The sequence below is a fragment of the Scyliorhinus canicula genome, chromosome 9 (genome assembly GCF_902713615.1).
Source record: "Scyliorhinus canicula chromosome 9, sScyCan1.1, whole genome shotgun sequence".
NCBI lineage: Eukaryota > Metazoa > Chordata > Chondrichthyes > Carcharhiniformes > Scyliorhinidae > Scyliorhinus > Scyliorhinus canicula.
The window spans coordinates 32,545,592-32,559,281 of NC_052154.1; the positions used below are offsets into that span (position 1 = coordinate 32,545,592).

Consider the following 13,690-nt stretch of genomic DNA (forward strand, 5'->3'; position numbering starts at 1 on the left):
GCACAAGGGGAACAGGCACTGGAGGGGGGCTGAAACGCTGGTGATATTTCCGCAGTGCTGGGGGGGGACGCGAAGCCCCTGATAGTTTTCCTGGGGGGGGGGGGGGGGGGGGGAGGCATGAGTTCCAGTTCAGTGCTGTTCCGTGTCCCTTTCGAGATAGCGCCTTGATCTCTGTGGAGCCAGATGTCAGCTCTATCAGCCCCCGCCCTGTCAGAGCGATGGTGTCAACCAAACCGACTCGCTTTTTCTCTCAGAGGCTCAGATCTGGAGAGAAAACTGGTCTGTGCAGCTGAAGAGCTACACGCTATGGTAAAATTCCACTCAATATCTTCAACACCCTCCACCTCACCCTATAAACCATGTTACAGACACTAATCTGCTCCCTCCTTTTTGCTTGGGGCAGCAGGTTGTAACCACCTCTCTGTTTAGCACAGGGCTAAATCGCTGGCTTTGAAAGCAGACCAAGGCAGGCCAGCAGCACGGTTCGATTCCCGTAACAGCCTCCCCGAACAGGCGCCGGAATGTGGTGACTCGGGGCTTTTCACAGTAACTTAATTTGAAGCCTACTCGTGACAATAAGCGATTTTCATTTCATTTTTCATTTCATCACTGGCTTGGAAAAAGTTTTACCCCCAAAACCTCAAGCCTCTCCATTTTGCATTTATCACAGGCAGACACAATCTTTGATAATCAACATTTTTAATACAAGGAATATATTTTTATTTGCACTTAAGTATTCATGAAACTTAAATTAAGAAAAGGGATTTCATGGCTTGATTAGCTCAAGTAAATGGAAATCAAGATGTATTTCCTTGTCCCAAGGCAACTTTCCTCAGCAAAGTGTTCCATGATAAATTTACCTTACACATGTACCTTAAAGAGTGCCCTAAGTTTAATTGATTACATTCTGGCCTCCTGTTACACATACAGTAACAACCACAGCAGATACCAATGGAAATGAATCATCCGTCAGCATCCAAAAAGAGAAATGGCAAGTTAATATTTTGGTAGTCAATTCTCTTGTCGGTATCTGAAAAATCAGGTAAATGGTTTAGGTTACATTCTGTCACTTTCCTAAAGACAGGTTAAAGTTTAGAACATAGCCCCTCATATTGTCATTGAACCTCTGACTCTCCACCCAGCACCTCCTTTAAACACCGTTTCAGAGACTTGGTCAGCTCTCAACAGTGGCTAAGCGACTGGACAAGGTGCCATAACTTTTTTTTTTTTTTTTTTTCTTTTTTTTAATAAATTTAGATTACCCAATTATTTTTTCCAATTAAGGGGCAATTTAGCGTGGCCAATCCACCTACTCTGCACATTTTTGGGTTGTGGGGGCGAAACCCACGCAGACACGGGGAGAATGTGCAAACTCCACACAGACAGTGACCCAGAGCCGGGATCGAACCTGGGACCTCAGCGCCGTGAGGCGGTTGTGCTAACCACTTGGCCACCGTGCTGCCCTGGCCATAACCTTTTTAAGTTGTAATGCAGAAAGATCGATTTGTTCCAGGAGTGATAATAGAAGACACAGGGCTTAATTATTTATTTATTTTTTTTAAAAAATATTTTTATTCTCCTTCTTTTTCACATTTTCTCCCAAATGTGTACCCACCAACAATAAACAATAATCAGTAACAAATATAATGTCAATCCCCATATCAATAACAACGATCCCATCTTCCCACCAAACCCCAAACACTAGCCCACATGTTAACATAAACAAATGGCAAAAAGCAATCAGGAATCACCCATAGTCACCATTAACACACACAGTCCCCCTCCCCCCAACCCTCCCAACCACCCTCCAACTAATGTTCGATGTTATCCAGTTCTTGAAAGTCATGGAACACAGAACATACAGTGCAGAAGGAGGCCACTCGGCCCACCCAGTCTGCACCGACCCACATTAAGCCCTCACTTCCACCCTATCCCTGTAACCCAATAACCCCTCCTAACCTTTTTTGGACACTAAGGGCAATTTAGCACGGCCAATCCACCTAACCTGCGCGTCTTTGGACTGTGGGAGGAAACCGGAGCACCCGGAGGAAACCCACACAGACACGGGGAGAACGTGCAGACTCCGCACAGACAGTGACCCAGTGGGGAAATTGAACCTGGGACTCTGGCACTGTGAAGCCACAGTGCTATTCACTTGTGCTACTGTTCTGCCCGTGCTGTGAATAATGAACAATGCCCATGAATTGTAGAGCCCCTCCACCCTTCCTCTCAGTTCAAACTTAACCTTCTCAAGAGTCAAGAATTCCAACAGGTCCCCCCCGCCACGCCAGGGCACAGGGTGGAGAGGTTGCTCTCCATCCCAGCAGGATCTGCCTTCCGCCGATCAACGAGGCCAAGGCTACAACATCTGCCTCTGCACCCGTTTCCAACCCTGACTGGTCCGACACCCCGAATATGGCCTCCTGAGGGCCCAGGTCCAGTTTCACACGAACACTTTAGAGATTACCCTAAAAACCTCCTTCCAGTAATCCTCCAACTTCAGACAGGACCAAAACATATGAAGTGACTTGCGCTCCCCCCCCCCCCCCAACCCCCCGCAACATTCACACACATCTTCTACCCCTTCAAACAATCGGTTCATCCTCGCCCTCGTGAGGTGCGCACTATATGTCACCTTCATGTATCAGCCCCAACCTTGCACACGAGGTGGAAGCGTTCACACTCCGGAGCACCTCACACCAGAAACCCTCCTCCATTCCCTCTCCCAACTCTTCCTCCCACTTTACTTTGATCCGTTTCAGTGGTGCCTTCTCCTCTTCCAAAATAGCTCCGTAAACCACCGGCACGACCCGCTTCTCCACTCCCCCTGCCATCAGCACCTCCTCCAGCAATGTGGAGGCCAGATTTACCGGGAAGCTCTGTATCTCCATTCTGGCAAAATCTCAAACCTGTATGAATCTAAACATTTCCCCCTGCTCCAGCCCATTCTTCGCTTCCAGCTCCCTCAATCCTGCAAACCGCCCCCAAGAAACAAACCTTTTAGTGTCAGACCAGCTGTTTTAATCAGGGCATTGAGTTTGTCTTCGGTGACCGTGACCTCGTCGTCGTGCAGGATGAGCTCGCTGTAGATACAGGTGAGTTCCGAGGTGGAGGCCATGACGCTGGATCTCTGTGGGTGGGTGCGATGGTGCTAGTTGCCAGGGGGAAACTCGGCCTTAGCTTCGTTCAGAAGAAGCGTGCACTTCCGAACCGGGCAGAACGAGCAGCTTTTAACTGCAGTGCGGCCCCACCATGATTTTTCTTTCTTCAAACTTTTAAAACAAAATAAATTCCTCCTTCAAAAAAAAAATTTTTTTTTCCAAAACTTTTTTTGTTTTCCTTTTTTATATTCCTCAAAAATTCCCCTGGGACCAGACTTTAGACTTCTTAAAAAAGACACACATTCTAGGCAGGAGCCACCCGATGTGGAACATCTCCACTACATTGCACCCTGGATTCGGGCCTGCCTCCTCGTCCTCCGGCTTGATTATTTTATTAACAAATGTTATTAAAACAAAAGAAAACAATATTTAAATGTTTACTTCAGCTCTAACACCAACAGATTACATGCAGTTTCTTAACCTTAACACACTAGTTCCCAATGAACACCCTCATGCCACTCTTATTCCACTTATACAGACAGGCCAAAGCAATGCTTGCATTTATGAAGCAATTTTTCTTCTGTTAGAGATATTTGTTCAGAACCTTTTTCCAAAGTCTTTGTAACTTTCATGACTTCTCTGGCCAAATTCCATAGCCTTCTGCCTGTAGCTGTTTAAATTTCCTCTCTCTCTCTCGTTTCTCTCTAAGCCCCTCAAACAAAGGTTCCCTCCTGTGGTGGTCAGACTTGAATCCATTATCATTATCTTGGCTGTCTGATTTCCATTCCGTTTGTACAAAAGAACAGAGTTCTGCAATTTATATCCAACTAACCTCCAATTGATGAACAAATAGGTCATCAGACTCTGTGATGGGCTAATGGCTAGTCAAACAAGGTTGTCTCAAATGCCAATGGATCTTGAGTGGATCATCCTGGCTGAACCAGGCCTTTTCCCAGGATAGAGGGGTGAATTACTATGGGGCATAGGATTAAGGTGCGAGGGGCAAGGTTTAGAGGAGATGTACGAGGCAAGTTTTTGACACAGAGGGTAGTGGGTGCCTGGAACTCGCTGCCGGAGGAGGTGGTGGAAGCAGGGACGATAGTGACGTTTAAGGGGCATCTTGACAAATACATGGATGGGAATAGAGGGATACGGACCCTGGAAGTGTCGAAGATTTTAGATTAGATGGGCAGGCTTGGAGGGCCGAAGGGCCTGTTCCTGTGCTGTATTTTTCTTTATTCTTTGTTCCTGAGTATTCCCACTAATGAGGTTAAATCTGATTGGGGCAAGGTAACTCAGGCTGTAGGTGTATCCCTCGGACTCTTCTGAAAGCAGTCTTTTCCCTCAGTCTGTTTAAACACAAAATTGGCTGCTACATCTTGGACCCCTTTTCTGGACCCAAGTCCCTAATATCTCTCTATCATGACATCCCCTTTTTAAAACTTTCACAAATCATTGAGTCACCTGCTCCAATTTCTCCTTCTTTGGCTCCAGCATTTTTTGTCTTTTTACCCCTCTGTGAAGTACCACAAGATGTTTTTCGATATTTAACATGTTATTTAAATGCAATTTTGTTTGTCCCTTCATGGCCTGGCAGTTTCCTATCTCTGTAGTCTTCCCTAGACTCACACTCCCTTTTGGAGCAAAACCTTTGGTCATCTTACCTAATATATCCTTGTGTGACTTGCTGTCAGTTTTTAAAAATGTATTTTGTTCCAATCATGTATAAACAAGAACAATATTAAATGCAGCAAAACAACAACATACAGTTTGTACAATTTCATCCTGTGCTTTTGTTCTCCATCTATCCACCTTCATAAACTAGATCTGATCCAAAACCCTGCTACCCAGACCCTAACCTGCACCAATCCTGTTCATCCATCGCTCCTTTATTTGATGACCTGTATTTGTTATAATAAATTTGAAGTGCCCAATTCATTTCTTTTTGCAATTAAGGGGCAATTTAGCGTGGCCAATCCACCTACCCTGTACATCTTTTGGGTTGTGGGAGGTGAGACCCACGCAGACATGGGGAGAATGTGCAAACTGCACACGGACAGTGACCCGGGGCCGGGATCCGTGCTGACCTTTATTGATTCCCAGTCTGCAAAACCAGAATTTTGGTTTCAAATCCCTCCATGGTTCTTCCCCAGTTCTGGACTCTTGGTGATTCCTGATTTTCATCACTCCACTGTTTGCTGCATGTCTTCAACTGCTTGGGTCCTCAGCTCTGGTGTTTTCTCCCTGAACCTCTGTCTCAGCACATCCCTCTTCTCCTTTAAGACCTTCCGGTCTTTGGCCAAGCTTTTGGTCACCTGCCCTAATATCTCCTTCTGTGACTAGTATCAAATTCTGTTTGATAACACTCCTGTGATGTGCCTTTGAAGATGCTATACAATTTCTGTAATGATAAAGGGAAAAGATACTGCACAGCAGTAATGAAGAGGATCACTGAAGTGAAGCAGTGTTTCAGAGGTTAGAGGGCAATCAAAGAATTAATGCAAGGGAGGATGTGCAGACAGCATCAAACACTTTGCTGAGATTCTGAACTTCCTTGTTTTTATTTATATCATGTTAGAATCATACAGAATCAGGCCTTTCAGCCAATCGTACCAGTACTAGCTCTTTGAAAGAGATGTCTATTTTTGTTCCACAACTCCCTTTTCCCGCATAACCCTCTCCAATTGCCTGTTAAAAGTTCCTATGTAAGGGCTGCACGGTGGCGCAGTGGTAGCACTGCAGTCTCACGGCTCCCAGGTTCGATCCCAGCTCTGGGTCACTGTCCGTGTGGAGTTTGCACATTCTCCCCGTGTTTGCATGGGGTTTGCCCCCACAACCCAAAGATGCGCAGGTTAGGTGGATTGGCCATGATAAATTGCCCTTAATGTCCAAAAAATGGTTAGCTGAGATATGGGGATAGGGTGGAGACGTGGGCTTATGTAGGGTGCTCTTTCCAAGAACTGGTGCAGACTCGATGGGCCAAATGGCCTCATTGTGCACAATAAATGCTATGATTCTATGATAGCCTGCTCATTGTTTACTACATTTGCAAGTTTTATATCATCTGCAAACTTCAAAAATCTTCTCCCTATATACCCAAGCGAGTTGTACATTTTATTAGGCGGCACGATGGCGCAGTGGTCAGCACTGATGCCTCATGGCACTGAGGACCCGAGTTCGATCCCGGACCCGAGTCGAGGACCCAAGTTCGATCCCGGATGTGCAGGGTCGGTGAATTGGTCACGGTAAATTGCCCCTTAATTGGAAAAAAATAACTGGATATCTGAAAATGAAATGAAAATCGCTTATTGTCACAAGTAGGCTTCAAATGAAGTTACTGTGAAAAGGCCCTAGAGAGAAATAGTTGTACATTTTATAGATGAGTGCACTGACAGGAAAATTGGAGAAAAACTATAGGCCTCATGGTCAAGGGCTCAGTTGTGAAGACGGGATTAGAGAGGTCGCTGCGGTTACACAGCAATATAAAACAGAACTCTTGATACATCCGCACAATAAAACATACACAACTTTCATGTTATGAGTACAACAGATCTCCCCGCATTCCAGAAACAACCAGACTCCTTCTACACATGAAAGAATTTCATCAGCTACAGGACAGTAATTGCCTACAGCAGTCCATGTCGGTCAAGCCTGTTGTACTTATATATCATGAAAATTGTGTATATTTTTTGTGAGGATGTATCAAGAGTTCTGTTTTATATTGCTGTGTAACCGCAGCCACCTCTCTAATCCCTTCTTCACAACTGAGCCCTTGCCCATGAGGCCGATAGTTTTTCTCCATGCCTTCTCCAGGGCTTTGGACAGCAGGCTGTGACCCCCAACTAGAAGGGCACGAACAGTAAGCACATGGAAACACAACAAACTCAAAATTCCCCTCCAAGTCACACCCCACCCTAACCTGGGGGTATATCATCACTCCCTTCAAGGTGGCTGGATCAAACTCCCTGCCCACCAAACACAATTGTCGCAGTGCTTCTAGCAATAGACTGCAGAAGGCTTGCACCACCTTCTGGACAACCAGAGATCAGCGTTAAATACCAGTTTTGCTGGCTATGCCCGTAATCCCAAGAAGCAATTTTTAATTTAAAAAAAAGTCCACGTTCCACTTCTTTAAAAATGCATCTGTCAGGAATGCACTGTTGACTTGGGGGAAGAAAAACTCCGATTCGGAAACTTGCCGTTCCTGTTTATGTAACTCAGGCAGGAATATCCCGTCCAGGTTTCCACGAGAAACAGCTTCAGCAACTGAGTTTGAAGAGTGGACCAATCACACGCGTCTGGCTGCAGCACTTCCGCGTTATTGGGTTATTTAGCATGTAAGTTGCTTGTTTGTCACTGGAGAGAAACTTCTAAATGTGAAACTATGAAACAGCAGTTCGGCAATCCTTCAGTTACTTCTCCGTCTAAATCCACACAAAGAGTAAAGTGACAAAGATGCGAGAATCGGCTGTTTAGTAAACTATCTAAATGTAAAAGACGATATGCAGCTTGATTAATAAAATATCAGATGTTAACCGATTGAACCTCTGGGCCTTTTGGCTAAGATGAGTGTGAGGTCAGGTGTGATGCCTGGATCCTGTATGTCTCTCTTGTGGGGACCATGAATTGGATTCAATTTGAATTGGTTTTGGAGCGGGCAAGGAGCTGGATTAGGGGTTTGCCCCTGTCCACACTCTGAGCTCTGACTTTGTAACTCTGATAAAGTAATTTTTAAAAATCAGATGTTAACTAATTGAACAACTTCTCTACTAGGGTGATTCTCCAGACTGCAGGATGACACCGAGCCCTCTAACTACCCACATACTGAATACAGCACAGGGGGTCCCTGCTGCTCATGTCGCTGTCAGTGTTTACAGAGTGGAGGACAAGACATGGAGAGAGATTGCAAGAGGGTAAAGTCAAATTTAACCACCAGTGGTTAAAAGGAAGGTTCGCTTAAAGTAGAACATGAGAATAAAATCGGTTATCTATGTGGTTTTGTTGGGCTAACTGATTGTTCCTGCTTTTCCCAGGTGTGGTGAAGTGGTAGACCTATAATTACCAGTCACTATTTCACTTGCTAAAAGGGAAAGTGCTTTACTGTCCGTGCATTTTCTCTAAAGATTTTCTGAGCTGGATTCCCTTTTTAGGGGTGGCACTGCTGTCTCACAGCGCCAGGGACCTGGCTTCCAATTGTGGCCTTGGGTGACTTTGTGGAATTTGCATGTTCTCCCTGTGTCTGTGTGGGTTTCCTCTGGGGTGCTCGGGCAATAACTCAATTGGAAACAAGTTGGACTGGCTGAAACTTCTTGGTGGCCTTGCCATATCTAGCAGGTTTACTCTGGGAATGTTGCCTGTTGTACAGGATCCACGATCAGAAGCTTAGAGCCCAAAGGATGACAATAATGGTAGCAGCAGTGAGATTCTAACTTCTTTAAAAAAAAATGAATCATCAAACTAATTCACGAAACCAATAATTTACCTGGCAGTTATGCTAATTTGCAGAGGCCATTAAACTTTACGCATTCTGAATTTAATTCTGACTGCCAGCTCATCAATCCTGGCTTGCACTCAAATATTTCTGGACATTGATCATCTATGTTCGTCCCCAACCACAGCCTCAGTTTGAATAAATGTTTGCAACCTCAATATCCCACAGTTTTGGACTGCAGACGGGGCTTCCAATCCATAGCCTGTCTATTAAGAAGACTAATTACTTCCACTGAGCCAAGTAGTCTATCTGCTGCTGAAACTCTGATCTATGCCTTTATTGCTTCCAGATTCAACTGGTCCCAAGTTAATGGCCACTCTCAGCCTCTTCTCCATAAACATCCTAGCTTTGTTTATAATAATAACCTATAATAATTTTTATTATTCTCACAAGTACGCTTACATTAACACTGCAATGAAGTTACTGTGAAAATTAAAGCCTCCTCACCCCGTTCTCGCTGAAGTATTTTGTATTTAGCTACCCAATTCCTTTAAATTTAATTCTCATTGTGCTTTCATCCCTTCATTGCCTTACCCATCCATATAACCTCCTCTAGCTTACCAATGTCACCCCTTCTAACTCACCAACAACATCTGCTGTGGGACCCCCCTTCCCCCAGTCACCAGGTAATATCTCCTCTGGCTTGACATGTCATGTTTTATTTACACCTTTTGTGCAGCACCTTTTGATGTTTTCCTATGTTGAAGTTGAAGTAGTTGGCGGTTTTGTCAAAAATATATATTTTTTATAGCAGGAAGCATTATCCAAGAATCGGTTTGTTGTCACTGCAACTTTTACCACGGTGCAAATACTATTGACAAACCTGAACAACAGTTTGCTCCATATTCTTGCTCTTAAATCGCTACTGTGTAAAATATACAATACCATTTAGCGATGCTTGCTTAAAGTGGAGGGAGGGAAGAAAAGGAACTGAGACAAAATAATATTTCAAGGAGTCACCCTTTTGGCCTGCTCCAAAATATAAGAACTCAAAAGCTGTGACTTTATTCTGCAATTCTCTGTCTGCAGGGTCACAACCTCCGATGGCAGGTGCCCAGGTCTGCTTACTTCACAAACCTTTGTTCCTGGGATATACAAGATGAAGTTTGCAACAGATGAGTACTGGCAATCATTAAAGATGGCCAGTTTCTATCCATACATAGAGGTAACAACTATGTCCAAGATTTTAACTTTCTGTGTGCAACAGAAATCATGCAATGCAGGAGAAAAGTGGAATTTATTTCAAATATGTAACATTTACATTAGAAGGTGATGTGTTGCTCTGTTTCTCTGGTTATAAATATGGCGGTCAATATGGTCCCCTTCCTTAATCCTAATTATGTTTGCTTTAGAGTCGCCAGGTATCTTTCGATACCGCCACAAGGTTCAAACCCAAATACTGATCAAAGAGACAATACACCAGTTAGTTAGTTCAAAGACAATACTATTTATTTACACACACAGTAATATCTACTCATGCACAAAGTACTACAAACTAAACTATCTCTAACGCTATCGCCTATACTTAACTTCGGGTGCCCATTCAGTCAGAGGAACAATGGCCGTTGTCCGGATCTGAGGCTGTTGGGTTCGCAGGAGTACAGGAGAACAGCTAAGGTCGTCCGTCTGGTAGCGAGCGTTGACCGTGGACTTACTTGCTTCTGGTGGATGGGTCTCTCCGCTTTGAGAGCTGAATCCAAGAGAGCGATTCTCTCGTGGGGGTTTCTTCTTATACCTGGAGGGGCTTTGCGCGCTTTTAGGCGGGCCTTAAACTTGGCCCCAATTAATTGGGCCGCTTCTCGATCACTGGTATTTGGCTGGGCGTGTGGCCATTGGCCTGGCTTTGTTTGTGCTTTTGGTTTGGGGAACTGGCGCCGGGATGTCTGGAGCAGTATCGGTTGCTTGAGTGTCTTTCCTTCGTTCCCGGAGATGGGCCATCAATATGTTAATTGACCTATAGTTTCAACTCAGTCTGGGAGCTGTCTCTCCAATATGCATGCAGGCTCTGTGCCTGCTTGTTTTCCCAACATTGTCCACAGTTCCCTACATTCTGAGGACTTCCGGTTGCGGCTATGCGGAGCTAAGCCGCACGTTCGGCAGCTCCCGCTTTAATAGGACTTGTGGGTTTTTTTAAGGGCCCCAAACGGTGCTGATTCGACGATTCCCAGTGGATAAAGGGGTCTGGAGCAAAACCCCCCGGGATTTATGGTGCGGACTCGAAGTGGGGCGAGGAGAAAAACGGCAGCAGCTCCCCTGGAAAAGCGGGGGAAGGTGGACAAAATGGTGGCCGGTGGAGCCCCTGAGGAGTGGAGGCAGTGGGCTGAGGAGCAGCAGGCGGCCCTTTTGCGCTATTTTACGGAGCTGAAAGGGGAGTTGTTGGAGTCCCTGAAGGCGACGACGAGTAAGCTGCTGGAGACCCAGACAACCCAGGGTGCAGCGATACTCGAGTTTCAGCAGCAGGCCTCTGAGCGCGAGGAGGAGGTTTCGGCCCTCGTGGGGAAGGTGGAGATACACGAGGCGCTTCATAAAAAACGGCAAGATCGGTTCGAGGAGATGGAGCTTCGGTCACGGAGGAAGAACCTGCGGATCCTGGGCCTCAAGGAGGGGCCGGAGGGGTCGGACCTGCCGGCCTATGTGGCTGTGATGTTGAACTCGCTGGTGGGGGCAGGATCCTTCCATCTGCCCCTGGAGCTGGAGGGGGCCCACAGAATACTGGCCAGGCGGCCTAAGGCAAATGAACCCCCGCGGGCGGTGCTGGTGCGGTTCCATCGGTTCAGTGACCGGGAGTGTGTTCTCCGATGGGCCAAGAAGGTGAGGAGTAGTAAGTGGGAGAATTCGGTAGTGCGTATCTACCAGGACTGGAGTGCGGAGGTGGCCAAGCGGAGAGCCGGGTTTAACCGGACGAAGGCGGTGCTCCATGGAAAGCAGGTGAAGTTCGGCATGTTGCCGCCTGCGCGCCTGTGGGTCACCTACAAGGACCGGCATCACTACTTTGCGTCCCCGGAGGAAGCGTGGGCCTTTGTGCAGGCTGAAAAGCTGGACTCGAACTAGAGATTGGGGGCTGTGGGAGTTTTTCTATTTCTGTATCATTGTTTATGCTGTTGCTGGTAATTCTGTTTGTTTTTGTTTTTTCTCTCGCTTTCGGACGATGTGGGTTATAGTTTTGTGTTCTAAGGGGGGTACTGGGGTTTGTGGTTGATCTGTGTCTTTGTTTGTACGGAGTTGGTGGTTGGGTTGGGACTGTGGTTTGGGAGCTGCGTTGGTGGGGTAGGGCAGTGTGAAAGCGCGGGCTTTTCTCTGGCTTCCCGCGCTGCGGGACGAAGGGGTGGAGCTGGTGGCGAGGGGCGTGGTTATTAGACCGGGTTTCCCGCGCTGAAGCGGTGCCAAGGAGCTGATGCAGGGGAGGAGGGGGGACCTCATATCGGGAGGGGTCAGAGTTAGAGCGGGGGCTGCCGGGGTCAGCAGAAGTCAGCTGGCTCACGGGAGTACAGTGGAGGGAGAGTCGCGGCTAGGAGGGGCCCTAGCCGGGCGGGGGGGGGGGGGGGGGGGGGGGGGGGGGGGGGGATACCGGGTTGCTGCTGGATTGGCCAGGGAGGAGTTGGTGCGGGTCGGGGGGGTCGGGGTGAGGTTCTATCGCCGTGGGAAATGGGCCGAATGGGTGCTGGCCGAGGGAAACAGTCGATGGGCTATGGCTAGTCGACGGGGGAGGGGGCGGGGTGCCCCTGATCCGGCTGATTACGTGGAACGTGAGGGGGTTGAATGGGCCGGTTAAGCGGGCCCGGGTGTTTTCGCATCTGAAGGCGGATGTGGCCATGCTCCAGGAGACCCACCTGAAGGTGGCGGACCAGGTCTGTCTGAGGAAGGGGTGGTTGGGGCAGGTTTTCCACTCAGGGCTCGACTCGAAGAACCGGGGGGTGGCGATCCTGGTGGGGAAGAGGGTGGCATTTGAGGCGTCTGAGGTTGTGGCTGATAGTGGCGGCAGATATGTGATGGTGAGCGGTAAGCTGCAGGGGGAGAGGGTGGTGTTGGTTAATGTGTACGCCCCAAATTGGGGTGATGCTGGTTTCATGAGGCGTATGTTGGGCCGCATTCCTGGCCTGGAGGTGGGGGGCTTGATCATGGGGGGGGACTTCAATACGGTGCTGGATCCCCTACTGGATCGTTCTAGTTCAAGGACAGGCAGGAGGCCGGCGATGGCCAAGGTGTTGAGGGGGTTTATGGACCAGATGGGAGGAGTGGATCCCTGGAGGTTCGGGAGGCCGAGGGCTCGGGAGTACTCTTTTTTTCTCCCATGTGCACAAGGTTTATTCCCGCATTGATTTCTTTGTTTTGAGTAGGGGACTGGTCCCGAGGGTGGAAGAGGCCGAGTATTCGGCTATTGCGATTTCGGACCATGCTCCACATTGGGTGGATCTGGAGATGGGGGAGGTGCGGGACCAGCGCCCGCTTTGGCGTCTGGACGTGGGGTTGTTGGCTGATGAGGAGGTGTGTAGGAGGGTTCGGGGATGTATCGAGAGGTACCTCGAGGTCAATGATATTGGGGAGGTCCAGGTGGGGATGGTGTGGGAGGTTCTGAAGGCAGTGATTAGGGGGGAGCTGATCTCCATTCGAGCCCATAGGGAGAGGGGGGAGAGGCGGGAGAGGGCGAGACTGGTGGAGGAGCTGTTGAGTGTGGATAGGAGGTACGCGGAGGCCCCGGAGGAGGGATTGCTGGGGGAGCGGTGTAGCTTGCAGGCCAAGTTTGATTTATTGACCACCAGAAAAGCGGAGACACAGTGGAGGAGGGCGCAGGGAGCGGTCTATGAGTATGGAGAGAAGGCGAGCAGGATGCGGCTAGGGAGATTGGTGGAGTGAAGGATAGAGATGGGAATGTGGTGCGGCAGGGGGCAGAAGTCAATGAGGTCTTTAGGGACTTCTATAGGGAACTGTACCGGTCGGAGCCGCCGGTGGTGGGAGGGGGAATGGAGAGCTTTTTGGACAGGCTCCGATTTCCAAGGGTGCAGGAGGAGCAGGCGGAGGGACTGGGGGCGCCGATCGAGTTGGAGGAGCTGGTCAGTGGGATTGGCCACATGCAGTCGGGGAAGGCGCCGGGACCGGA

The 13,690-nt window shown here is 48.1% G+C and overlaps 1 protein-coding gene across 4 annotated transcripts in view; it reads left to right on the top strand.

Moving 5' to 3' along the window:
- Positions 1-13,690, top strand: part of LOC119971217 (5-hydroxyisourate hydrolase-like) — a 66,928-nt gene that overhangs the window by 36,624 nt on the left and 16,614 nt on the right. For 2 of the 4 annotated variants that reach the window (XM_038806462.1, XM_038806458.1), the window contains exons 2-3: positions 7,875-8,014; positions 9,622-9,757. In XM_038806462.1, the coding sequence (XP_038662390.1) occupies positions 7,896-8,014; positions 9,622-9,757 (255 nt within the window). In that variant the 5' untranslated portion in view covers positions 7,875-7,895. Of the gene's footprint in view, positions 1-7,410; positions 7,439-7,533; positions 7,592-7,874; positions 8,015-9,621; positions 9,758-13,690 lie in introns of those variants that run through there. The other 2 variants (XM_038806461.1, XM_038806460.1) reach the window with 2 other exon arrangements.